Source organism: Aristolochia californica, unplaced genomic scaffold (genome assembly GCF_029961685.1).
Source record: "Aristolochia californica isolate CCGP_79_NKW_82.1479 unplaced genomic scaffold, dmAriCali1.0.hap1 SCAF_4, whole genome shotgun sequence".
Taxonomy (NCBI): domain Eukaryota; kingdom Viridiplantae; phylum Streptophyta; class Magnoliopsida; order Piperales; family Aristolochiaceae; genus Aristolochia; species Aristolochia californica.
The window spans coordinates 45,568,203-45,594,328 of NW_027182103.1; the positions used below are offsets into that span (position 1 = coordinate 45,568,203).

A 26,126-nucleotide genomic window follows, 5' to 3' on the forward strand; every position below is an offset into this window, starting at 1 on the left:
GAGAAAAGAGAATGAAATAAAGATGTTGCTGGGGTTACTGAAGATCATTCAGATGGTTCAGAATATGTTCTCTCAGTTGATGTTTGTAATGCACACTCACAAGATTAATGGATACTTGACTCGAGTTGTTCCTACCACATGTGTCCTACCAAGGATTACTTTGTGACATATCAGTCTGTGAATGGTGGTACAATTTTGATGGGGAACAACATGCCCTGTAAAACTGTCGGGATTGGAACTGTTCAAATCAAGATGCATGACGGTATAGTGAGGACTTTGTCAGACGTTCGACATGTACTAGATTTGAAGAAAAATCTCATTTCTCTGGGTTCTCTTGATTCCCTTGGTTGCAGAAGGTGGACTTATTAAGGTCTGTAAAGGTGTTTTGGTTGTAATGAAAGGGAAAAAGGTTGGTAACCTTTATGTACTTCAGGGCAATACAATTATAGGTGTTGCATCAGTTTCCTCATCTGCAGATTCAGATTTAGACACTACTCGACTGTTGTGGCATTGCTATGTCTAAGTGTAGATGCATGTCAGTCATTCAAAATCTTATGCTTAAGACATGGCATATTTCTCTGCTCATGTTACTTGAGTCTGTTTGATATGTCAACTTCTTCCTACACGTAGCTGCATATGAAATAGGTCTCCATGACATTTATTACTTAATATGCTATCAGTATGTATTTCACACTCTTCAGTCCTTGAAAATAAATTTGCTATTGAATTTTGGAAGCATAATTTGTGCACTATAGTGGGTAGTAATGTAACTTCAATGAGATAGTGAGATCTATGATGAAAAAATCTTTTAGTCATAGAGTGCAATGCAAAACCATTGATACTATGAACATTTCTTTTCAAGTCACCACATCATATGAATAAAAGGAATAAATTGTAAGTATAAAAGCCAAACCTTGGATTTTTTTTTCAGTTTAGTAGAAAAATGTTGTTATTATTTAATGACTAAAGTGGATTGACCCTTTGGCTCGATGGCAGGAGGGTTTTTTAGTGTGAGGTTTAGGGTTCAAGTCTTGTTGGAGGAAAGGGTGCCGTATGCATGTGTAATCAACATTTTTAAAAAAAAAGACTCAGATGAAAATTGTGATCTTTTAATTGAATAAAATGAAGGTAATGAGATGCTTTAAATTTATTGGTTTAGGGAAACCATTGCAATCATTCATGACTTAGATAAATGCTATCCATTACTTTGTCTAAATTGAATGTAGCTTTAGTCAATGCCTTTGTTAGCTAAGACGAACTGTTGACATTGAATCAAGATTGATATCATTAAGCAAAGTTGAAAATGCTGTCAAATACCCTTTCTAAATGGAATGTAGCTTCGGGTATAGTTACTGGCAAGTCTTCCTTAAGATGGGAAACTTGTTCTGTTTGATACCTATTTGGGAGCAAAAAAAAAAACCTTTTTTAAATTTTCCTGGCAACCTTTTTGGACCTTCAAGGTAACGTCTTTGAAATGTTCTAAAACTAATTGTAAACTTCTATTGAAATTCCTTAGAAATTGCCATCAACAAAAAATTATTGACGTAATCCATGATTGAAAACAGGCTGACAAGGTAACGTTGATCTATCCCATGAGGTTCAAGGACCCCATTGATATTGTTTTAGCGGCTTCCTTTCTGCAGGTAGCAATACCTCTTTTTCTCTCTGTTCTATTAAAAATACCCAATTATCATTGGATTTGAAGATCCTTTGTAAATCTTCAAGTTTTACGAGATACATCTGTCTACTGTCTGATTCAGGAATTTGCGGAGGCAAGTCGGACAACTGGAATTAACAATGCTCCACCTTGTCAGTGGTCTGCATCTCCTCCTCTAGAGTTGAAAGGAGCTCCAGCTCCAGCTCAAGCTTTAACTGCAAATGCAGGAAACCAGACCCAGACAAACTCAGGAAAGCAGCACTTGCCCGGTCCTTTAAACGATTGGTTCGCTCTAAAATCCCAACCTGGTGTTGATCAATTGAAGATTTCATTGCTTGGTTGAAATAATATGATCTTACGTGAATTTATTTGGCTGCAGAATCTCAGAGTTACTCCTGTTGCGGAAGCATGTTCTCTCATTTTTTTAATTTTCTGCACCATGAATTATTGTAGTAGAAATAGATAACAGAATTCCCCTGAAAAAGATGTTCGCATCGATTCCTTATCTGAATTGAGCTCACTAAAAAGAAGGCTTTGTTAGTGATATTTGGAGGATTGAGAGTATTAGTACATGCACATCTACTGATTTAGTCCGGCGTCCAGAAGGATGCGGCATGCAATACTTGATGATAAAACTAGTTCTTTGGGCTTAGTATCTGCCAAAGACTTACGCATTGTATGCATTTCTGTTTTCGATGGTAGTGGATTCTAACGAACTGTCACTCGATATGACTTAAGGGCTTAAAAAAGAAGGAACGCCTACCGCCTAGACACGTACTAGAATGGCGCAGATGATTGAAACCCGATAAATTCCATTTCTAAAGAAAATCAGCCGCAGTCCTTGATCCGACATAGCAAAATTGAGATATTTTTTCTTTCGATAATTATTCAGACGTCGATAGAATTTAAAATTCAAGTACAAAAAAGACTTCGGTTAATAGAAGATTATAAATTGATACAAAGGATAGCATCTTTTGGTCAAAATATTACAAACATATATGACGGTAAAATCATTAGTGATCAATCAATTCATTCAATCTAATAATTGCGAATAAAAAAATTGACCTTGCCCTCTTATTACACTTTCACTACGGTCGCTGGTTTGGAGATGTAACCAAGTCGATGGTGAACTGCGGTTTTGATAATAAACCAACAGCCTATTTACCCATCGTGGTAAAAAAATGATGATAAGGTTGATAACCATGCACTCATGGGCCAACAAAAAAACAAAAACAGGGCACATGGTTGCCGTCGCTGACTGACTTATGACACTTTCCACTTGTTTACATATTTGAGAAAAGGAGGCACATAACCCTTTGGTGGGACTGAAACGCGGACTGATCTTCTGAGAACTGCAGTGTCCAAGACCACCTTCTGAGCGACTTCTTTTCCTCTTTTCTGCATCGCGGTACTGCAGGATACACCGAAGAAATTAATCAGAATATTGCTTATTACTTAGGTCTCTAGTTTCAAGAGAGAGACTAACCATATCTTTGAATAGTGCTTCTCCAACTGCAACTTAAGATCCAATTCACGTTCACCTTTTGGGTTAAGTGACCCAATCAAGCCATCAAGCTGAAATTTTCAAAACATAAAATTCGTTTCCAGAGCTAATGAACTACAATATAGATGCTTATCACGTCTAAATATTACCTCCTCCTTCGAAGCATAAAAGCCCCACTGTTCATGATCTGTACTCTCCACAAATAACCTCCCTTCCCTTTGGAAGAACCAATACCTGTTGTGATTACAGTCCTTCCCCAAGGCATTTGTTCGTATAAAGATTTTTTCCATCTCTCGCTTGAAGTGCTCTTCCTGTGCCCGAATAAATAGCAAGGTAGTCAAATAAATAACTCCCTCAATACTCCATGATCAGTTCCTTAACACAGTGATCAGTTCTCCATACACTAACTTGGTAGACTAACCTTCTGAGCTCTGAGTTTCTTCTCTTTTGCCACTTGCTCTTGGGCCTTCGTTTCTTTTTGCAACCTTCTCAGTTTAGCTGTCCTGGATGTTTCATGTGCCCTCCTTTCCTCTTCAAGACGTTTCAGCTCAGCTGTCCTAGCAGTTCCTTTTTCACCCTTTACGAGACTTTTGATTTCTAACTTATGCTTCACAGGAGCCCTTCATGATGTAGATCAAACAGTACCCACAAGCAGAAATGAATTCATCAACATGAAACACAAAATAAATGTTTTTCAAGAGTAAACATGCCCACAACTAATGAAACTAGCATTGATATGCAATACCTTTTGTCTGACTTAATAGCTTCTTCAACATTGACATGCTTCTGGATTTCTGTATTTTGCTCATGGCTGTTGAGACCACCATTCTCTTGCAAGCCTCCACTGTTGGCAGCTTTCAGCTGTTTCTCCTCCTTTTTCTTTCTTGCTTCCTCCAAACCTTCTCCCCTTTTAGCTGCAAGGAGTGCTTGTTGTTGTTCAATGCACTGATCCAATTTATCTCTGATAGCATCAGTTAGAAGTGCCCAATGGACCAATCTGCCCAAAATGTCCAGTTTGACATGAACCCCAAGTCTGAAGTATTGGCAATGCTTAATATTCACCAAGTCACCTGTTATATTAGCTTCCTCTTCCAACTCCAGAAAGTCATAAAGATAATCTTTCCAGTTCTTTGAGGTAATCTGTCACATAAAAACACACCAGACATCAAGTAAAGTAGAGAGAGAGATAGAGAGTAGCCAAATATCAAAGTTAAAAATTTGACATTACCACTTCATTCCTCTTCTTTTGTTCAATCATGCTGTAATACTCCCCATGATCCTCAATAAGCAGAGTGAGGACCGCAGAATGTATTTCCCCAATCAACCTTGAATCTCCATCATAGACAATTGCATTTTCAAAATCCTCAAGAGAAAATGGTGACAAATGCAGAAGCCTTCCAAAAGATGAGCAGAAGTCCCAGACCATCAACAGATCACCCACACTGGTCATAGGAACCACAAAATTGGTGGCAGGGCTAGGTCGCTCACAGAGTATATCACTGGGACTTGGCTTCACTAACAAATCCTCAATGGGGTACTTAACTACTTCCTCCTTTATCTTCTTTGATACTTCAATAGAGCATTGGATAGCAAGCCAGAACAGAAAAAAAATAAAAAAAATGTAATCTACGAAGCATTGAAGCAAATAAGTATTTGAAAGTAAGCTAGTTGCATAGATGCAAAAAACCCCTCTTTTGCTTTCTCTACTAATGATGACTAAAACTAAGTCATCATTTTTTCAGGTATTAATCACAGGAAATACCCAGTTTTTATCCCAATCCATCCCAAACAACTACTAGATACTTTTTGAAAGTAAGCTAAGCAAATATTTGAATAGATGCAAATATAGGTTGGGTCTATCATTAATTTCCAAAGGAAACAAAAATAAAAAACCTCTTTTGCTTTCTCCTCTAATGATAACTAAAACTAGGTTGCTATTTCAGATATAGACAACAGGAAATACCCTGTTTTTGCGAGCTTTGGATTATTGTAGGGCATTTTAACCAGATAACGGTATTTGGATCTTTAAACCTTCACCCATAGTCAGGTTGATCATTTACTAGGCCTGACCCAGGTAAAGCAATGTACTCAATGACAAGGCTTGGTTAACACTTAAAACTGCCATACCAGCCCAAATACTCATATAATTGATGTGAGAGAAAATATAATCTGTAAAAAACCTGTTCTTTGTTTCTTCACCACATGTAAGTCACCATTTTCATTCTTCACACTTTTCATCCTATGGGCATTCTTATTTTCCAGCTCCTGAAAATGAATAAAACAGCAGTCTAAGAATATATAAAAAAAATCATTTTCTTTTTTAAGCTGGTTTATACACACATTCTACAACAAAGCACCAGGACCATAAGCATAAAGTAGAAACAAGTTTAAGCACAGTATCAATCCCCCACAAATCCCCCGGCAGCCATTATGACAAAGGCCAATCCATTTAATTTTCTTAATTGATCACTAGATATCTAAAATACAGGTTAAACTTACCAACCCCATTGCTGAACAATCATTGGACCTCTTTACATTCTTAACAACCTTTTCCCTCAGATGCTCTGGAGGCTCAATAGATATTCCCTGCTGCTTTGCTAATTTACCACTGACCACCCATGGTGAACTTTGAATGGTTGACTTTTTTATTAAAAATCTTAGAAGACGTCTAGAAAATGGTGCTTTCTTCCTGATCAGACTCTGGGAATCCTCAATTGACATGTATAGCACTTTTCCACCTTCATCAAGCCATCCAACCTTATATAACAGACCTTTAGCACTTGATAAAACCTTCAAAACTCGGCAAGGCTGCTCAGATTTTTCATTTGTGCCTCGTAACTCTTCACCTTCTATAAAGAAATCCTTCAACCTCTCATATATCATGGCTACAAGATCATCTAAACTCAGTGTACCTGTCAATTTGCATTAAACAAAAAAGATTTTTCACATTAAACCTTGAGCATCAATTAGTACCCATAGAAATAAAATATAAAAAGAATGAACTCCATTAGTTCTAAAGAGTACCTATAGGTAAAAAAATATAAAAGGTGCAAACATTCAGTACAATAATTGCCAAATGTAACAAATTCCAAATAATTAGCAAGGGAGGAAATCCTCACTGAATTGGATAAAACGTAGAACAAGTGGAATGAATTCTTCAGGGAAATCTTGAGTTTTCTCAATTGCTTGGTTTTCTGATACCAATGCCTCCTCATAAGTTAACTGTGTCTTTCCAGTGACTTTACAAGCCCACACTCTTTTGCAATACAATCTCATGCGTTTCAAGTAATCTCTGCTTGAAGCTAAGGATCAAAAAGGATGCTCACCAGCAGACCCATTCAATAGCAAAAGAAATATTAAATTCAAATAAGTGTATCTACAAACGTTAAACCCCACAGAAAATCAACAAATAAATCTTAAACCACTTTACTAAAAGCAACTTTGTTTCAGTGTGTGTGTGCGTGCGTGCCATACACTTTGTTGTGATGCCAATTCCCTCACAAAAAGAAGGCAAAAAGTTCTGAATGCACACATGAAATAAAAAAAAAAAAAAAAAAACTGAATAACAAGTCTATATGCTAGACATGAAATAACTTTTCAAAAAAATATATATCAGAAAAATTCCTCCAAACAGAGAAAATATTCAAGACAGAAACTTTTAGCGAGTTAAAGGAGTCTATCCTACAATAGCATCATGACTACCAAACAGGGATCTAACTGCTGCAATTATAACAGTAACAACAGAGGAAGGCTACATTCAAAGATCATACTAGAGTCAATAATCAGATTAAGGATTATGAGCTCCTTCCATGACCATGGAGAATTTTGGGTCAAGGTCAACAGCAGAATTGGTGGTCAGTTGCATTTTATCCTGGGAAGAAGCTTCTACGGAACCTCTGATACAGATTTGCTGAAGGATAATACACTGGACCTGTAGGCCGGAAAACTGAATTGGACATTAAGAAGCAGGATTTCAGACTCCAGCTCCAGATTGCAGCCATAAAATAACTTGACCGTCTTCCTCTTGATACCATTGTGTTAATCCCACTTCACTTGTTTTCAATAGGGAGGGAAATTTTTAAAAAGTTGAAGAAAGAAAGTCCTACTTGAATTATTTATGATTTGTTACCAACTCTCCAAATCCACCGTGAGGCAATTGGCGCTTCACCTTTCAGTTTCAAGAGGCCTAACTACTCAAACATCATATCTTGAAGCAGATCCAAGATTTCAAAGGCAAAGTTGCCAGTACAAGCTCCAGCAAATTCTGAAGTTTGGGTAAAGCTCATTGCATGAAACCAGGTTCCTGATCATAGGGAGAATGAACGATAGGAACCCAAAATTTCTTTGCCAATAAGTTTTCACCTGATCCATGAATTGCTTTTTTATGTTTATTCTTACTTCCAATAATGAAACCAGCTATCTGAGAACTTTTGCGTTGGTGTTCGCAGTGGAACATTCATTACATAAAGGAGCACAACTTCCTCCAACCAATCAAGCAAAATTTACTAAGAAAATCTCTAGGACAATATAAAATCCAAGACAGCAAATGTCGCAACAAAGTCAACTATTTTGACATTGTCAAATATATTTGGCAATCAAAAGGAGAATCCGTAACAGAAACTGATGGTTCAGGCAGAAACATATTCAGCAAATAGCAAAAGAGATGAAGGAAAAAAAATGACGAGAAAGAAAGGATACTCGTAGCTCCGAAATATCTCTTTCGTGAAACGAACTTGCCAAACCTGTTCATCTGACCGCAAATACGCAGGCGTTTCCGCGAGTTGGAAATGTTTTTTCTTCAACAAAGGCATTCTACAATTCTGAAGTCCGGATTATCCTAGAACAAGTCCAAAAACACCAAACAGATCGAAGGACGAAAACAATAAATAAGAGCCCTATTAATCAACGCAATCGGTGGAAGACATTCGCCAAAAGAAGAAATTACCGAAAGAAATCTACCACGCTCGGATGCCTTCCGGACAGTGAAAAGTGCGGTTGATTGTTGACAGACCGTGTAAGTGTCTGATTTTTGAAAGCTTTCAGCGGAGAATGGCGACAGACTCGCGCGAAGATTCGAAGATGAATTTTTTATTTGCCGCCTAATAGTTTCACCGCTTTTGAGATCCCTTAGCTCTTATAACGTGTCAGTAAAGAACGATTAACCGACACGGATACCTCTCACTCCAGACATTCGCCTCTCGACTTGGCCTCCGCTGCCTGCTTATTTAACTAAAAACCCAGTCGAACGTGCCCTAAACAAAGGGGTTAATTACTCGCATTACCCTGAAAAAAACCACTATTATTTACCATTTTGTACTCTTTACTTTTTAAAGTGGAATTTAGGTAATTTCTAAATATGGTTGTTTTTATAGCTTTATTTCCAATTATATTTAATTAAATGACATTTTCTAAATATGACCTCATAATTAAGATATATGTCAAAATGTAAAATTACTAAAATTACTATATATATATATATATATATATATATATACACACACACCCAACCCTAACCCCAAAATTGAGCTCTAAACCCGAACCTGAAAAAAACTCATAGTTAGAAAGCTAACCCAGTCCTCACCACTTTTCCTTCCCTATAACTTGTTCTTTACTCCCATCAGGTGGGAGTTAGGTTTTAAAAAACGCAATTATGATCCCCAACCCCGAACCACAACCTCTAAACTTGATCCATAAAAACCCAATGGTAGAAAACCAACGAAGGCCTGCCTTATTTCCTTTTCTCCAACCCACTTTGCGTTCCCTTTTATCTTAACCTTGTTCTTGCCCCAAAACTCAACCTTGACCCTTCCTCGTTTAATTTTCCCTCAATCTCGTCTTGCACCATTTGGTCAGGATCAGTTTTTTTAAAAACTCAATTTTGAACCCAACGCTAAACTTCTAAACTTGAACCTACACCCAACCCAAAAAATTCGCAGTTAGAAAATGAACCCCAACCTGCCTCGTTTCCCTTTCCCTCAACTTCATTTTCACCTAACAACCCAACCCACCTTAAACTCGACCTCGAAACCTGACATGAAAATCCGGTGAAGCGATCAAAAAGACTGTCAACCTCTATCAATTGACTAATCAGGAACAAAAATTTTGCTCAAATTTGAATGAGTTGCAACTTGCAGACATAGATCTGTTCATCCTTGTGTCAAGAAGGATGGTGAGGCCAACGGGTTTGGACTGATTTTCATGGTTTACTTTGATTTCCTTTCTCAATAGCTTCTAATTTGTGAGAAGGAATTTAAAGATTAATTGAAAATTACATGAATGAAAGATTACCAATTATGGCTCGAGTCTGGGCCGGGCGGGTCTGCTTACATCACGAGAAGGGACTCGAAAATGAACGTACTCGAGTCGGGTCGCGTACACTAGCAAGGGTGCCCTGGGCTCTACGGGTTCTATAAGTATTCCGAACACTCTAGCGCATAGCTCCCGCGTTTCATTTCTTGCTCCGTTGGCTTGCAAACTTGCATTTTCGATCTCCAAAGATGCAAACGCCAGTTCTCGCCCTCAGTAAGTTTCTTAAGTTTATGTAGGTTATATTTGATCTCCTTTTGGTCGCTTGTTTGGATCGATACTCGTTTGTTTGTTTTGGATGTTTTAATGTTTGAGCTTTGCTGCTTAACATTCATTTTTCTGGTCCTCGGGAAAAGAATGCGTTTGTGTTTCTTTTGTCTTTGCTTTTTGATGTTCGATTGGTGTAGGATGTGTTTGATTAGCTATCGAAGACCGGAAGCCAAAACAAACTCCAAACTATTGAAATAGTTCTGTGTAGGATGTTGAAGTAATCTCTATACATCATAACTCATGGACTGGATTGGCACTGTTTCCTGCACTCAAGGCGTTATCTTACTGTTTCTGCGTGGCACTCTAGTGTACAATGTATAACTTATTACTTTTGCAGATAAGGTTATTTTTAGCTTGTGGCGCTCGGCCACTATGATGCCGGAGAAGAAGTTTCCCATGGTTAAGTAAGAATAGTTAGTGCCTTACAAGATCATTCCTAATTAATAAACTCAACCTTACATACCATATTCATCTACCATATCAAATTAGCTACGAAGAATGGAAGAGACAAATTAATTTATTAAACTATATGGGGACGTAATGTCCTACTGAAAAAAAATATGATGAAGGATACCAAATTTTTTTTTTCTAGGATGAAGACTAATTTAGAAATTACAGATGACATGCCTCATTTGGTTCACTGAGAAACTACAGATGACATGTTCATTTTGTTCAGTGGGTTAAGATATATAAATGTGAAACTTATGGAGATTGTATTTCAAAAGAGGGAGACAGCTTCATGGTTCTGGACTCACACGAGTTGCTAAAAAAATTTAGGCAGAGTTTTTGAGGAAATGAATTGGGATTACCGTCAGTCATCACACAAATGGATATGAGAGTTGGGCATCTGGCATTTTCTTCTACGTATGTAAATTATTATCTAGCAGTGCCATTTATCTTTTAATATTCTACATTTCTATCTTTTGTTAGATCCATGAATATGGAGTTGGACGTGGTCTATATACTTCATTCGTGATTTGAATATGGCAGTACCATTGTGTATCTAATGGGTTCAAAATTGTTCCAAGGAGGATATTTGGTGTTATATTCATCATCAAAATAATATTTATTTATGTTGCTGTTCCTCCTGATCTTTTCGAATGGTACTTAAAATTTCTGACGTATTCAGCCCTTTAATTGCTGCCATATCTTCTAATTAAGTCTCTTGAGAGAAAAGCACTGATGGAGTACCCTCTACAAAGTTCAGCTCAGATAGACAAAGTTGGTTAATACCTCCATGTTAGTGGGCTTTTTCAACTCCAGTTATGATGCTTGGTCTCTTGGTCATGTTCATTCTGGATCAAACATTCTGGATGTTAAAGTCATTTCTTTCTTTATAAGTATATAAATTATTTTATCTGATATACTTTTTCCAAAAAAATAAAAAAAAAACTGATCCTGCTAAAAACTTGTTTAATGAAGAGAATCTGGGATTTGGGATTATTAATTCGAAAAAAACTGAAAGTCTTGTGAGGAAGTGAGGCTATGGCTCAATGGCCTCATTTGGGGTTTACAATGTAAGGTTTTGGGTTTAAATCTCACAGGGGGAAGAGGTGTAGCATTCATGTATAACCCTATTTCTAAAAAGATACGTTAGAATAAAGTTGAAAGAGTGTTTTTTGTTTTGTGGATCTTATGGAATGCAATTTCATGAACATTTCAACATTTGGAACCTTGGACTTCAGTAGTTAAGATTTCACTTTCTTGTTTCTGATTTGGAAGGCATATGCCACCATGCTGTGCATATCCATTTTTATGTCACTATCTCTTTGCTGCTACTCTTTTCAGCAGTGTAGATATGCCAAAAAATTCACCTTGGGACACAAATCTTGATTGTGACTATTTCATTCTTTTTTGTTGTTGCATATTTGATTGTGTATTGATGTTTTTCATCTGTTAAAATTTTTTGTATGATGCTGCAAGTCTGTTTTTAGAAGACTTCAATGTTCTGTCTGTGTAACAGGTAAGTTTTCTATAACGGTATCTGCTCTGCTAAAAAGACAACGTTGTATATGTAATCATCCATAGAGGGACTGCCTGCCATAGTAACCAAACATTTTCTATTCATCTCACTGATTTCTCCTTTTACATCTCTTGATGATTTTGTTTTTTCATTCATTCCCTTTGGTGAATTTTTTTTGTTCATGTTGTGGCAATAATTTTTCATTGAGAAAGACTACCACTGTATCCCTAATGGATAATTTTGCTCTATGTTTGGACTGAACTGAGCAGAAGATTCTTTGGTCCGTGAATCTGGAAGTAAGGTGCACCATGCAAATATCCAAGCTGCCAAGGTGAGATATTTCATAATTCGAGGGAATTTATAGAACTGTATTGTTATATTCGTGATTCATTTCAAACTTGTTATATATGGATCTTTTGCCTTTTGTTCTCAGTTTGTTGGGTTGATCTTTTTAACTTTTTTTTGTTGGTTACAATTTTCAGTTACTTTCATCAGTGGGAATTTTTAGCCTTAATCTAGTCACTGAAGCTTATGCTATGAATGCAACCTTTTTTTCGTTTTGTAGCCTCCTCTTATCTATTCATTGAAATTCTTGCAATTAATGGAAAAAAGGAAGCAAGCATCAAAATGAATCAAGGAATGTACCTTTGTATTGCATATCTTCTGGCATGTGATGATATAAACTGCAAGTACTGATTTGGCTTGATAATTGGATGACATGCACTAGAAGTACCGACCTCTAATTTAGGTTGTGTTGAGCCTGCGTTTTTCCTTTCTTTTAATTTGCAGCTGTGATTTCTCACTTTTTGATTCTGCCTTTCCTCTAGCAAGTATTTCCTTGTGTTTATATGGCTACCAGAAACTCATGCAACTGCAGTCTTGTTTTTTGAGGTTAACATTTAATTTGTTAGTCATCCTAAAATAGGAAGTTTTGTGTGTTATTTGTGTTTATTTATTTTTATCCAAGTTCTGTGGGTTACAGTGAAATATTTTGTATTTTATTTGTTTTTATTATTTTTTTATTATTCTTGGCCATTGTATCGGTCTTCATATATATTATATATATACGTTGGTGGTTATTTCAGGCTATTGCTGACATAATCCGAACTACTTTGGGTCCACGGTCCATGTTGAAGATGCTTCTTGATGCTGCAGGAGGTGATCTCGTTGTTTTCTTTTTTCCTAGGTTTTTGTTATGGTCTTAATCTTGTAAATCAGTCTCGTTGGCTAGGTGGCCTCCTTTGAAATCCTTGTTTTGTATCACCTTTTCCTATATTTTTTAAGTCTCACAAAAAAAAAATCTGTAAATTAGCCTGTGAGCAGTACTTTGATTAAGATGCACATTTCCTAGTGCATGCTCTACTTGCGTTGGCCACTCTTTGGTACATGTCTTTCTGAGAATATTTTTTCATGTTTCAATGACAGGTATTGTGGTCACAAATGATGGAAATTCTATTCTGCGTGAGTTGGATATTGCTCATCCAGCTGCAAAGGTAGTTTTTTGAACAATGCTTTTAGAATCTCATGATGAAGGAAAAGGTAGATTAGATCTTTGATAAGAACCTCTTCAAGGTCTTTATCTTTTCAACTTCCAAAGAAAGAATTTTTAAAAGAGAGAGAGAGAGAGAGAGAGAGAGAGAGAGAGAGAGAGAGAGATTACAAAATTCTAAGAAGAGAATCTAGGAAACTTCAAATCAATTACATTCTTATCTTCTAGAGATTCTTTTACAAAGGAAAGTAGAAATTCTAAGAATTCGTCAAAAGAAGGAAGGTAAGACTCCCATATCTACCCTTGACTTCTAACCTTATTTCCACTTTTGCCCTTTAGTATCATTTTTCCTCTTTTACCCTTGAGCTCCTACAGCCCCCCATGCACATGTGTGGGTCCACATGTGGGCCACCTTTTCTCTTGCTTCTTCCTTATTCCTTGATTTTTTTATTTTTTTTTGAGGATTTTAGGGTTCTTATCACATTCAAAGATAAAAAAAGTAGAATTATAAAAATTTAAATATTGCTCTTGAAACATGACTGTGGCCTTTCTTTTTGGAAAAAAAGTAACCTTTTATTTTTTTAATGGCAAGATAAAGGAGAATAGAAAATAAGTGACATAGGAAAAAGAATGAAATTTGTTCATATATTTTATGATGTAGCCTAAATGGCACACAACCCTTAAATCTTCAATTACCCATGTTTAGTCTGCCCCTTTCAGCCAATCTGAGGCAATGGTGGAGTTCAAAGTCCTTACCCATGGTCTTCAACTTTACACAAACAAATTCTCCTCTTCCCTTGTGGTATGAGACTCGGCCATTGTCATCAGTTGGACTAGTGGGAGTAAGCACACTCTGAAATATTTTGATGAGATCGAGCATCTTTATAAATACTTGAGCATCGTTTCAAAAAAATAAATAAATACTTGAGCATACCCAGGAGTGCTAACAGCATCACCAACACTTTTGGAAAGGGGCCCCAGCAGCAACTTGCTCCCCCTATGAGCCTTTTTCTTGTACTCTCTCCCTTGTGAGTTTTTTTTTTTTTTTTTTTTTTAAATAGTACTGAGTTTTATTAACAAGCTCAAAAGAGCAAGATTACAAGGAGGGGGAACCGTCCCTTGGGAGTTTTTCTTAATGGAATCCACTTACCCATTGTTATTAATTAAAATTGTTCCAAAGCATGTACCCTAATTACACTGCATTTCCTTGTTCTGAGAATGAACAGGTGCCATGTTATTTTATATAATGTTCTAGAGTCTGTTTTGTTCTGTTTGCTTGACGAGCCTGACCAGAATCTGGATCCAAGACCTGGTCATGCCCAACTCATTGAGCTAGATTTTGAAAACCTGCACACTCAGGATGAAGCATGACAGATCACCTGGCTGGATTTGGGAGAGGATTTAACTTGGAATAGAAAGAAAAAATAAATTTTCTTTGTATTTATTTTATTGGATTTCTCTGAAGAGACAAACAAATATTTGATCCCTTTAACTTTATATAATTTCTTTACACTCAGCTTGGAGTCATGTTAGCCTATTGTGTAGTTTAGGTTGATGTTGTACACTTAAACAACCCTAGATGGATTAAATAGTTTTCTCAGTTCAAATGCTTTTGAAAAAAAATCATCATATTACTGCAGATATCCCCTTTGCATTTAATAGGAAAAATCTGTGTGAATGGCCTATATAAGCTATGTATTAACTAGGTGTAGTTAGTATCTTGAAGTTGTTGCCATGTTAATTTGTGGCTTCTGCCATTTTGCTTACACGGTAGCCTCTTTTGCATAACCATTTTGAGTCAATCTCCACTTAGAACCTTTTGTAATTTTCTCACTGTAATTTAGAATTCCTTCCTAAAATTTTCCTCTGTTTTTATTGTCATTAAGTCTATGATTGAACTAAGTCGGACACAAGATGAAGAAGTAGGGGATGGAACAACATCTGTCATTGTTCTCGGTATGTTGCAAATTTAAATATATAGTCTTTGCAGTATTCTGGAAGTAACTGAAGCTTGTTGCTGATTCTTTTAATTAAAATGTAATATAGCTGGTGAAATGCTGCACGTAGCAGAAGCTTTTATTAACAAGAGCTTCCATCCCACTGTTATTTGTCGAGGTAATAGAATTTGCTTCAAGGTGCATTCTTTTATTTATTTCTGTAAATAGGTCTCTTACTATATAGAATTTTCACATTTACTAGTTTGTTCAAGAAGTTTGTTCTATTTTGAATTAGATTTATGTTGATGATTTGAAATGTACCACAAATTTGCAGCTTACAATCAAGCTCTTGAGGATGCTCTTGCAGTGATTGACAAGATTGCTGTGTCTATTGATGTTAATGACCGTAAGATTCTTCTCTATGTGTGTGTCTGTGTATGTATGAGCTTGCATAGGTGTGTGTCTGTGCATTATGTTGGGTTCTTCTGTCTATGATAGAAATGCCATCAGTGTTCTCACTGATGCATTTATGAACTTGTCTGATTTATGGATTTTTTTCATTTTCCTTGTTTTACTAATGCTTCAAGAAACCCTTGATGGTTTTGTGATGCTTGGACTAATCAGAAATTGAATGGCAGAAAGGGAGCTGTTCAATTTAGGAATTTCTTTGCATATGGAATTGTGGTTTGTAGATATCTATGTCTTGTTCTGATCATATATGCCTCCATTTATCAGGTACAGCAATGCTGGATTTAGTTAAAACTTGCATTGGCACAAAGTTTACTAGTCAATTTGGGAACGTCATTGCTGTGAGTATATGTTTTCAACTTCTCTGTCTATTATTCAGTCAAACTTTCTCTCTCTCTCTCTCTCTCTATATATATATATATATATATATCTTATTAGTGTTTTGTTCTCTATATTAGGATCTAGCACTTGATGCCACTACGATGGTTGGTGTGGACCTTGGGCAAGGGTATAAAGAAGTGGACATCAAGAAGTACATCAAAGTTGAGAAGCTTCCCGGTGGTCAGTTGGAGGACTCCAAGGTTCTTAAAGGCGTCATGTTTAACAAAGATGTGGTTGCTCCTGGAAAGATGAGAAGGAAGATAGTAAATCCCCGCATCATTCTCCTCGACTGCCCCCTTGAATATAAGAAAGGAGAAAACCAGACAAATGCAGAGTTGGTTAGAGAAGAAGATTGGTAATAACTTCATTTTTTTGCTTCTAACATTCATTTCTTAAAATAACTAAGTGTTTCTGAGTAGCTGATTGTCTTTCTGGTGTCTCTAGTCACTCTATTAATTTTATTTCTATTTTCAGCATTTCATTTTATTTATTGCGACTTCTCTCTAATCCATATGCCAGGGCGCTTCTTCTAAAACTTGAAGAAGAATATATTGAGAATGTGTGCATGCAGATACTGAAGTTCAAACCTGATGTAGTAATCACAGAAAAGGGGCTTAGTGATCTTGCTTGCCATTACTTGAGTAAAGCTGGCGTGAGTGCCATACGACGTCTGAGAAAGACTGACAACAATAGAATTGCCAAAGCTTGTGGGGCTGTTATTGTTAATAGACCAGAAGAGCTTCAAGATTCTGATGTTGGAACTGGAGCTGGACTTTTTGAGGTTAAGAAAATTGGCGATGAGTTTTTCACATTTATTGTGGATTGCAAAAATCCAAAAGCTTGTACTGTTCTTCTAAGAGGTGCCAGTAAGGATCTTTTAAATGAAGTTGAGAGGAACTTGCAGGTAAATGGTTGCTCAGGCTCTGACTATAGAAAGAAAGCAGAATAATGTATATTGCGAAAGAAATATATATTTTGAACTTGACTTTATTTTCAGGATGCCCTGTCTGTGGCAAGAAATATTATAAAAAATCCAAAATTAGTTCCTGGTGGTGGTGCGACAGAGTTGACTGTATCTGCAACATTGAAGCAAAAAAGCTCGTCTATCGAAGGTATTGAGAAGGTAAACTTCTATCTTCCAGGATTTGGACTGTTGTAATCTTTTCTTGGTAATTCATGTCTTCTATTGCAGAAATTAAGAGGAAAAGTTGTGTGATTACAGATTAGTTTGCTTGATTATGGGAGGGGCTAGATACCATGGCGCAATATAGAATTTGATATAGAGAAGTAGATTGTAGTATGGTTTTCTTTAGTCTTTTCTGTAGAGCTTAATACTTAAAAAAGCAAGGAATAAGTTGGAAGTGTAAGTTGGAACAAAAACCTAGCTAATTTATGAAATGTTTGAGAAGTCTCAAAAGGAATATTGCTCAAATTTGTAAGAAATTTGAAATTTTTATTTCTTTTCTCACATCTGAAACTATGCACAAATGATGAATTCGTTATATTTCAAAATAAAAGGATAAGACTGAATACATTCAAGTCTTTGGTTTGAAGAGTTGTTTTAGTGAAATAGTGTAAAGCTTATACAAATGTCATAACTTTGTTTACTAATTGCCAAGAACTGTTGATTGAAAAAATGTAGAATTGTTTAAAAGTTATTTCTTTTTATCATTTTATATTTATGTGATTTTTACATATTTAATAGTTTTTCTTATAATTCCTAAATGATTTCTTGGTTTTTGAAACACTTCATTAAAGTTAGTGAAGTTTTCCTATATTTGTTCAAGTTCCATTTCATATATATTTTTTATTCAGATTTTGATTTCTGTTTACTGTATCACTTTCCTTTTTTTGGCTTCTTCTATGTTTATGTTTTATTCATTTAATGCATGTTATTGTGTATGAAACAGTGGCCGTATGAAGCTGCTGCCATAGCTTTTGAGGCTATTCCTCGAACCTTGGCACAGAATTGTGGAGTTAATGTTATCAGAACTATGACAGCTTTGCAAGGAAAGGTATAGTTGTAAGCATATGATTTTGATAATTGTTTTTGATTTGTCACCATGATTTCCAGAGGAAAACATTCCCTTTTCCTTACAAATGTTTTTCGCTTTTTCTTTGGTCCAGCATGCAAATGGTGAAAATGCATGGATTGGGATTGATGGCAACACTGGTGAGATCACAGATATGAAAGAGCAGAAGGTAATATATTTTAGATGTTCTGAGGGGTAATTCAACTGTTTGTTATGTTGATGATTGCTTTAATTACTTTGGCAGATTTTAAGATTGACTTGGTGTTGCTACTGCTTTATACTTTTACAGATCTGGGATGCATACAATGTAAAGGCTCAAACATTCAAAACTGCCATTGAGGCTGCCTGCATGCTTCTTAGGATTGATGATATTGTGAGTGGAATTAAAAAGAAGCAGGCTCCAGGCACTGGACAAGCTCCACAGAAACCTAAGATCGATGAAGAAGGAGATGCTGACAATGAACAAATGATTCCTGAATAGAAAAAGGACGTAGTAGAGAAGTTGCCCAGAATATGTTATATGCGAACTAGCTTAAATGTTGGGTTACATTTTTTGTCTATTCGTGGGATTTGTGTTACCTTTATGACGTAGAGTCCTTAAGCTATTTACGAGTATGTTTTTGTTTGAATTGGGGTGTCCCTCGAAGTTGGTTTCATTTGAAAGCCTCACAAGTTTTGTTTTTGTTGTAGTCGTATTTTCTTAGCTGCCGCGAGACTTTTTAACAATTGTTGGGAGTTGTAATATTTGACTAGTTTAATGCTGAAGTACGATCTTTGAGTGGTTGAATACGTAGTATTGTGTCTCTGGGCATTTGCTTGAAGAAAGGAAACTCTTATTTGGATTGTCCTCAATTTGCTCCGCAACATGTTGTAATCCTGAAGCTACTATGTATGTTGCTCAGTGAGGTCCATAGTTCTTCCCTGAAATCAAAATGACGAAGCTACGTACATACCCGAACTGAATGGCCACTTTTTATGTATTTCCATCTTGGCTTGAAATGTTTCGACATGTTACAGAATAGTGTCGAACACTAAACTTACAAGGAATCCCAGCAAGGCACCCACTACTACCTCTAGCTCCGTATGTCCAACTGATTCTTTGAGTGGCAAGTCACAGCTCATGAACACGTTTCCTGTTTCTTCTTCACCGTTTGCAGAAAAATGCGATCCTTCCTCACTGTTAATAACCAGATTAGATGGTTTTGAGTTTGGTCGCTTCCTAATGTCTTCTGAAGTGTACGATGAGGGGGCAGGTGCACTAGATGGAGAACCAACATCCCTCGAAACAGATAGAAGTGTAGAGAAACTCTCAGAATTAATGGAGGAAACCTCCTTTCCAGAGTCGATGATACACTCTTCTTCCAATAGGTTCTTTGGTCTCAACAACGTCCTATTTAGAAACTTTGCGTGTACACCAACTTCTCTCCTCACGCCCTGTAAGTAGCAAAAGAGCATAAACAAATTTAGCTAATCCAAAAGATTTTCTCAAATTGGACAAAGCACAATATGGCCTCAAGAAAGCAGATTTGCCTACTCAATTAGTTCCTAAGAACAGTGAAATTAACCAATGAAATTCAGTTTGGAATAGCACCACCAAATATGCAATGGTCAACTGCGTAATGTCTAGTAAAAGGTCGATAATAAGAAGCCTTATCTCCCGGTTCTTAAAAACACATAAATAGAAGGCAGACAGTGTTTCAGTAATATGAGTTTGACATGAATCAGTCTCTTGTGCTCTGACCAGGCATCTAAAAATTTACTTTCTTCATTAAATTCATAGAACATACTGAATGTTTCTTTGAAAGTAAAAACAACCACTGAAATTCAGTTTTTGTTTTATGCTATAAATTGCTTTTCAGACAATCCCCATATACAAGATAGTGCAGTGATGTCCTATGAATTTCGTTTGTGTTGATAGGTAGTCTCATCATTCTGATTCACTTCAGACTTTTGAGAGTTCATAAAATTGCAAAAGTCCAATGCATATCCTCGTGTTCTACCTAATGGGAAAGCCTAATGGGAAGCTGAATACTTTAGCCTTGCTACCTTATATGGTTGGATACAATGTGCTTTTCTACCATAGTTAGGTGAATCTACTTAAAGCTTCACTACTTCTAGAAACGGCTTAACTAGTCATATAGAGTTGAAATCTTGACAAGTCATAACCCTCAAGTTATTGACCTTGGGAATCAAAGAAATGGCTAGCTGAAATTAGAAACATAAACAAAACAACCAACCGGCGATTCAGTAACAGACTTTGTTGTGAGCAGAGGAACTTCCAGTGAAGAATAGGGGAAGAGATCCTTAATTCAAAAGTTGAACTACTTGGGACCTAAACAACGCATTCTTGACATATTCAATATCTTCATTTTCATTGTCTTTCTAACATAACTATGTTAAAAAGTTCTTGCACTAGGAACAGTCTTAAGATGTGATCGAACTCTTCTTCCATCACAATTGACACAGAAAACTATATTTATGGAGTTAGAAGCATTCTCTGTAGAGATGAAGAATGAGTTGAATGCTAATAGCCAAATACATTGAAGGGCAGTAAGAACCAACAAACTACCCGGGCGTCAATCCAGTCTTATATTTTGTTTTCCATCCATTATTTTATTTATTTATTTATTAATTAGGTGAAAGACATTTGTTGAACAAGAAGAAGGGAAGAAAAGAACATTTCACATTCACCTGAGCATCATACATGATAAGACCGGCAAGGACGACAGACATGCCAAAAATTGAGTCAGAAAATCCCCTGCATTAGTGTCCCTATTCAATCAGGAAAAACGACTGCCTACAAAGTAATGAACTGTTCAATTGAAAATAAATCAAAATATCTTGGTCATGTGCCAGTAATTTAGGGCATAAAATATGTGAACGATTCCTTGTTTTTCTTTTTGAAACCGTGCGTGAATGTATTTATACAGCACTGAAAATATTGACAAACACTTCTGCCTACCTTTCAAGACCAAGGCAAGTTGCAATTGCCACAACACCCTGCAAAGAAGAAAGAGATCAGCACAGAAAAACACGAATTAAACATAATTTACTAAACAACAAAATCCGAGAGCATAGCATATTGACAAATTTAACATTAAAATCACATATCCAGAAGTGGAATTCAACAAAGAGCATCCACGAAGGCAAAGAGGTCTTACCGCCGAATGGGTCGATGGCATGCCACCCGATCGAACACAAGCTTGAAGATCAAAACCTCTCCCATAAAGTACAGACGTGAAGGGCTTTGAAATCTGTCCAACTAACGAAGCAACACCGGCGGAGACCAAAACCTAATCCAAGAGAATCACATAAACACACTGAAAATCAATAAGGTCAACCCATTTTTTCATCTTATGATTGACACGGGGAGAGCAACCATGGAGTACCTTGTTATGGATTACTTCTGCAATTTCTTCGACACCAACCCTGAGGCAGACAACGGAAGAACTTGTTGGCCTTCTGGAGGTTATCGGGTTAACCTTGAAAAGCTTGTGCGTTGTAGAGGTGTGAGGAGGAAGATGACATGGAAAAGCTGCAGCGGAATATGAAGAGAACATGTTATCGTTGAACACTTGTAAGTTGGTACAACTGATAACGTACAACCGTTTTCTCGGAGACTTGCCGAGACTGGTGAGATTAGGCTCCTGTGTTTGTTATTTCGCAAAATAAATTTCTGGTGAAGGTTGTGGATTACATATTCACACATTCACGCAATCACACAATCACTAGCTTGGCAATAACTGTCTTTTTTATTTTAAAATGCCGGACGAAGAGTGGCAGAGGAAAAATGGGAAATAGGGTACTGAGAAGGAGGAGTGATTAATGAGCAGCTACACAGATTTTCCCTGAAAATATAAAAAATTACTTCCATTTTCCTGCAAATTATTTACGCTCTTTAGATTTGAAATATGTTTCTTTTAATATACACAAAACTGGTCTTAATAAAAGTATAATCCAATTAGATTTGGATTATGGAATGGATTGAATTCGACCCAATTAAATGGCTGATTATTAATAATACCCTTAACACATTTTGCTTAGTGAAAATAAATCCAGTTTCACTTTCAAAGTACACTAACAACCCATTAACAATGCACAATCCATATTGGCAATACACCCACCATTAGAAGAAGTTGCTCCTCTCTTTATATCATAGAAATGCTATCAGTAAAATGATGGGGGAGGGGCAGGCTACTCCCTTGCTTTCTTTCCTCCCTTCCAGAAAAGAGAAAGGGAATTACAAGAGCTTGGATATCTAGCTAGGGGAAGAGTGGGCTCAAAGTCACTCTCTCTGTTATTGGGTAACAGGCTACTCCCTTGCTTTCTGATACGTACACTCACACTGAATCTCATCAGTAGAGGTGCAAGTCCCCTCCCCTTTTCTCTCTTTCTAGCCAATAAAGAGACTGAGGCGAGAGAGGACCTCCTACCCATCTCATGTGCAATTGATAGAAACATGGTTCCTCTGGTTTCTCTTCTCTGCAAAGACAAAAATAGTAGGCAAACAAATGAGTGATTTGGCCCTTATTTTTTGTTAGTACGACTGGATAACTTCTTAGCACATCCTAACCTTGGGAAGGCCCTGCTCAGCTCCTACATACCGTTCATACTCTTTTTCTTTCACATAGGTCTCATGTGAGCCAATCCTTTTTTTCTATATGAATATATCTCTCTCATTTGATGTAAGAGTAAGAATTGAATAAACTATATGAAAAATATTTGCTAAGGTTTTATTTTGTTGTTTTTCTATTCTATAGGAAGTTGGTTGTGTTTTACCAATTCTTTAGGAAGAATCATTGAGTTTAAGAGTAATTAGTCAAGGGTTAGCCATTGCTTATTTTTTTCCTAAGTTTGTTTCAATTACTTCTATTTTAAATTTGTGATCCCATCAATAACACAATAGAGATTTCACAATAATTTGTCTTGTCACTTATTTTGTCTGTTAAACTCAGTTTCCAACATTTGGTATCCGACTTAGAGGGGAAAAATACAACAACTTTTTGTTTGTAGTCGCTAGAAAGCAAAAATGGCATCAGACAATTATTTTGTGCAACCAATAATCCCTTGCTTTGATGGTCACTATGATCATTGGATCATGTTGACGGAGAACTTTTTATGATCCAAAAAATACTAAACTATTGTGGAAACAGGAGTGGCTAAACTAGCCAGTGAAGTAGTATTGACAAAAACTCAACAGAAGAAACTGGAAGAACAAAAGCTGTCGGATCTCAAGGCAAATAATTATCTATTTCAAGCAATCGATCGCGCCATTTTGGAAATGATTCTCCAAAAAGATACTTTTAAATTGATCTAGGATTCCATGAAGAAAATGTATCAAGGCACAACAAGAATCAAACGTCAACATCTTCAAACTCTTCGCAAAGAATTTGAGATTCTTCACATGAAGCAAGGAGAGTCTGTTGATGAGTATTTTACAAGAACACTAGCAATAGTTAATAAGATGCGCATTCATGATAAAAAAATTGAAGATGTTGCTATGGTAGAGAAAATTCTTAGTTTAACGGCTCCAAAATTTGCCTATGTGGTCTATTCTATCGAGTCAAAAGACCTTGGCGAGCTTTCACTTGATGAATTGCAAAGTTCATTATTGGTGCATGAACAAAGAATAACAACTGGTACAACCAGTCATGGTGAAACCTCTACATGGAAAGGATCAAGTAGAGGTCGAGGTCATGGTAGAGGAAAAGGAAGAGGCAGATGTTATTACACACCAGATTCTTGAGGCAAAGGCAAAGGACATGATCACCACCAACACTATTCAACAATGAATCAAAGTTTGACAAGTCTAATATTCAGTGTTTTCACTGTCACAACTTTGGCCATTACAAGTCCAAATGCATTGCAAACTTTCATGCTGACAAATGAGAGTAGTCTAACTTTGTAGAGAACAAGGAACAAGAAACTCTTTTGAAGGCATTCCATGTCTAGGAGAACAATCTTGAACCTGACATATGGTATTTAGACACATGCTACAACAATTATCTGTGTGGTAGTAAGTCATTCTTTTCTAATTTAAATGAAGATTTTCATACTGCAGTGTGTTTTGGTTATCATTCTAAAGTAAATTTTATGGGAAAGGGTGATATTCAAATTAGGACCAAAGAAGATAATATTGAGATATCTCAAATGTTTTTTATATTCCTGACCCTAAAAGTAACTTGCTATGTGTGGACCAACTGCAAGAGAAGAGATATGTTGCTACAATCAAAATACATGTTTGTGAAATCTATGATCCTAGAAGGGGTCTAATTGCTCATGTTAAGATGGCACCAAACAAGTTATTTCCATTGCGAATCAAGAGCATCCAGACCTGCTTTATGGCCAGGATGAACAATCCAATGTAGCTTTGGCATTTTCGTTATGACCATTTGAGTTTCAATGAATTGAAGATTCTTTCTCAGAAGAACATGGTGATCGGTCTCCCTAAGATTATTCCTCCCTCCAAAGTATGTGAAGATTGTGTTGTTAGCAAACAAAATCGTAATTCATTTCTCAAAGGAAGAACATGGAGTGCAAAGAAAGCATTGGAGCTGGTGCATTTTGATTTTTACAGGCCAATAAATTCATCTTCTAATGGAGATAAAAGATACATAATTACCTTTATTGATGATTGTAGTCGAAAACATGTGTCAATTTTTTGTTGGAAAATTTTGAAGCTTTTATAACCTTTAAAAACTATAAAGCGCTTGTTGAAAAAGAGGTTGGAAGCCCAATAAAAATTCTTTGCTCTGATCGTGGTGGAGAATACAACTCACATGAATTTGTAATTTTTTGTGAGATCCATGGAATAAAAAAGTAACTTAGAGCAATGTAAATGCCTCAATAAAATAAAGTTTGTGAGAAGAAAAATTGCACTATTTTGAATATGGTGCGAAGCCTTTTGATGAGGTGTGGCATTCCGAAAAGTTTTTAGCCTGAAGTAGTTATGTGGAGCGTTCATATATTGAACAAATGTCCCACTCTTGCTGTTCAAAATATGACACTAGAAGAAGCATAGAGCAAACGAAAACCATTGGTAGATCATTTCAGATTTTGTGGGTGCATTGTATATGCACTTATTCTAGATGAGAAGAGAAAGAAGCTAGATAACAAAGGCAAAAAATGTATTATTCATGGAATAAGTGAACAATCGAAAGCCTAAAGATTGTTCAATCCCTTCACACCGAGATGTTGTTTTTATTGAAGAAAATATATAGAATTGGAATGGAAATAAAACATGACAACAAAAAATACTTGTGATTTTGATGAAAATGAAGTAGAAACACATGAGCAACCACTTCTTTCTACTGATACTCCATTGATGCAATCAGACCAGCAACCACAACAACCACTTGATGTCAATGAAGCCTAGGCAATAGGCAAAAGCTCTTGATCTCAACGAATCAGGAAGAGGCTTGTATGGATGAAGGATTATGTGGCTAGTGGTGATCTATTTGATAATACTCTTACTCATTATGCATTATTATCAGATTGTGATCCCATCACATTCCAAGAAGCTATCAAATATTTGAAATGGCAAAAAGCCATGGATGAGTAGTTCATATCTATAGAGAAAACAACACTTAGGAATTATCAGAACTTTCGAAAGGTGTTAAATGGGTTTATAAAACGAAGATGAAAAAGATGGCAGAGTTGACAAGTATAAAGTCTGGCTCGTTGCGGAATATATAAACAAGAATTTGGCATTAATTATAAGGAAGTTTTTGCTCCAGTTGCAAGACATGATATAATTTAAATGGTGGTGTCATTGGCAGCTCAAAATTCCTGGTCTATCTTTCAATTAGATGTGAAATCAGCCTTTTTACATGGCAATTTACATGAGCCGGTTTATATCGATCAATCCCATGGTTATGTGCAACAAGTGAAAAGAAGGTATACCTGTTGAAATAGTGTAATCAGCAACAAGAATTTTCATCATACAAACGAAATATGCTTTGGAGATTTTGGACAAGTTTCAGATGATGAATTTGTAACCCAATTGGAACTCTAACGGAACTAGGTTTGAACCTCACAAAGGTTTTTGAAGGAAAGAAGGTTGACAATATCTTATACAAGCAAATTATTGGAAACTTGATGTACTTATGAATAACTAGA

The 26,126-nt window shown here is 36.3% G+C and overlaps 3 protein-coding genes across 5 annotated transcripts; 1 reads left to right on the forward strand and 2 right to left on the reverse strand.

The window, feature by feature from the left end:
* Positions 1 to 2,709: 2,709 nt before the first annotated feature.
* LOC137962473 (uncharacterized) lies at positions 2,710 to 8,265 on the reverse strand. 3 transcript variants are annotated; one of them, XM_068809358.1, is made up of 11 exons: positions 8,121 to 8,265; positions 7,860 to 7,998; positions 6,281 to 6,453; positions 5,661 to 6,073; positions 5,342 to 5,426; positions 4,390 to 4,730; positions 3,907 to 4,301; positions 3,583 to 3,781; positions 3,311 to 3,472; positions 3,144 to 3,232; positions 2,710 to 3,068 (listed from the first exon to the last, which is right to left on the reverse strand). In XM_068809358.1, exons 2-11 carry the CDS (start codon positions 7,970 to 7,972, stop codon positions 2,921 to 2,923), a joined length of 2,118 nt encoding a protein of 705 aa, XP_068665459.1. In that variant the 5' UTR covers positions 7,973 to 7,998; positions 8,121 to 8,265; the 3' UTR covers positions 2,710 to 2,920. The 3 variants fall into 3 exon arrangements, with proteins under 3 accessions (XP_068665459.1, XP_068665458.1, XP_068665460.1); XM_068809357.1 differs by having other exon boundaries at positions 8,107 to 8,265; XM_068809359.1 differs by lacking the exon at positions 8,121 to 8,265 and having other exon boundaries at positions 6,281 to 6,451; positions 7,860 to 7,993.
* Positions 8,266 to 9,613: 1,348 nt separating this feature from the next.
* LOC137962639 (T-complex protein 1 subunit gamma) lies at positions 9,614 to 18,798 on the forward strand. Its single transcript, XM_068809636.1, has 14 exons — positions 9,614 to 9,683; positions 11,970 to 12,031; positions 12,786 to 12,858; positions 13,126 to 13,193; positions 15,076 to 15,145; positions 15,236 to 15,304; positions 15,461 to 15,532; positions 15,862 to 15,935; positions 16,053 to 16,330; positions 16,495 to 16,879; positions 16,973 to 17,098; positions 17,886 to 17,990; positions 18,103 to 18,177; positions 18,298 to 18,798. The coding sequence occupies exons 1-14, from the start codon at positions 9,659 to 9,661 to the stop codon at positions 18,487 to 18,489; spliced, it is 1,674 nt and encodes a 557-aa protein (XP_068665737.1). The 5' UTR covers positions 9,614 to 9,658; the 3' UTR covers positions 18,490 to 18,798.
* LOC137962640 (uncharacterized) lies at positions 18,792 to 21,706 on the reverse strand. The gene is made up of 5 exons (XM_068809637.1): positions 21,398 to 21,706; positions 21,170 to 21,301; positions 20,971 to 21,008; positions 20,700 to 20,766; positions 18,792 to 19,442 (listed from the first exon to the last, which is right to left on the reverse strand). The coding sequence occupies exons 1-5, from the start codon at positions 21,566 to 21,568 to the stop codon at positions 19,020 to 19,022; spliced, it is 831 nt and encodes a 276-aa protein (XP_068665738.1). The 5' UTR covers positions 21,569 to 21,706; the 3' UTR covers positions 18,792 to 19,019.
* Positions 21,707 to 26,126: the final 4,420 nt, after the last annotated feature.

Bases quoted from the DNA above. Each gene is read 5' to 3' on its own strand.
- LOC137962639 (XM_068809636.1), top strand. From the start codon at position 9,659: ATGCAAACGCCAGTTCTCGCCCTCA. The intron at 16,331-16,494 runs GTAATAACTTCA...TCCATATGCCAG, and splicing joins TTGGTTAGAGAAGAAGATTG to GGCGCTTCTTCTAAAACTTG. The intron at 17,991-18,102 runs GTATAGTTGTAA...TCTTTGGTCCAG, and splicing joins TGACAGCTTTGCAAGGAAAG to CATGCAAATGGTGAAAATGC.
- LOC137962640 (XM_068809637.1), bottom strand. From the start codon at position 21,568: ATGTTCTCTTCATATTCCGCTGCAGCTTTTCCATGTCATCTTCCTCCT. The intron at 21,302-21,397 runs GTACTCCATGGT...CTCTTGGATTAG, and splicing joins CAGAAGTAATCCATAACAAG to GTTTTGGTCTCCGCCGGTGT. The intron at 19,443-20,699 runs GTGAATGTGAAA...TGCTACTTACAG, and splicing joins TTATCATGTATGATGCTCAG to GGCGTGAGGAGAGAAGTTGG.
- LOC137962473 (XM_068809358.1), bottom strand. From the start codon at position 7,972: ATGCCTTTGTTGAAGAAAAAACATTTCCAACTCGCGGAAACGCCTGCG. The intron at 6,074-6,280 runs GTGAGGATTTCC...GCAAATTGACAG, and splicing joins TCTACGTTTTATCCAATTCA to GTACACTGAGTTTAGATGAT. The intron at 4,731-5,341 runs GTTTTTTACAGA...GCTCTATTGAAG, and splicing joins GGTGAAGAAACAAAGAACAG to TATCAAAGAAGATAAAGGAG.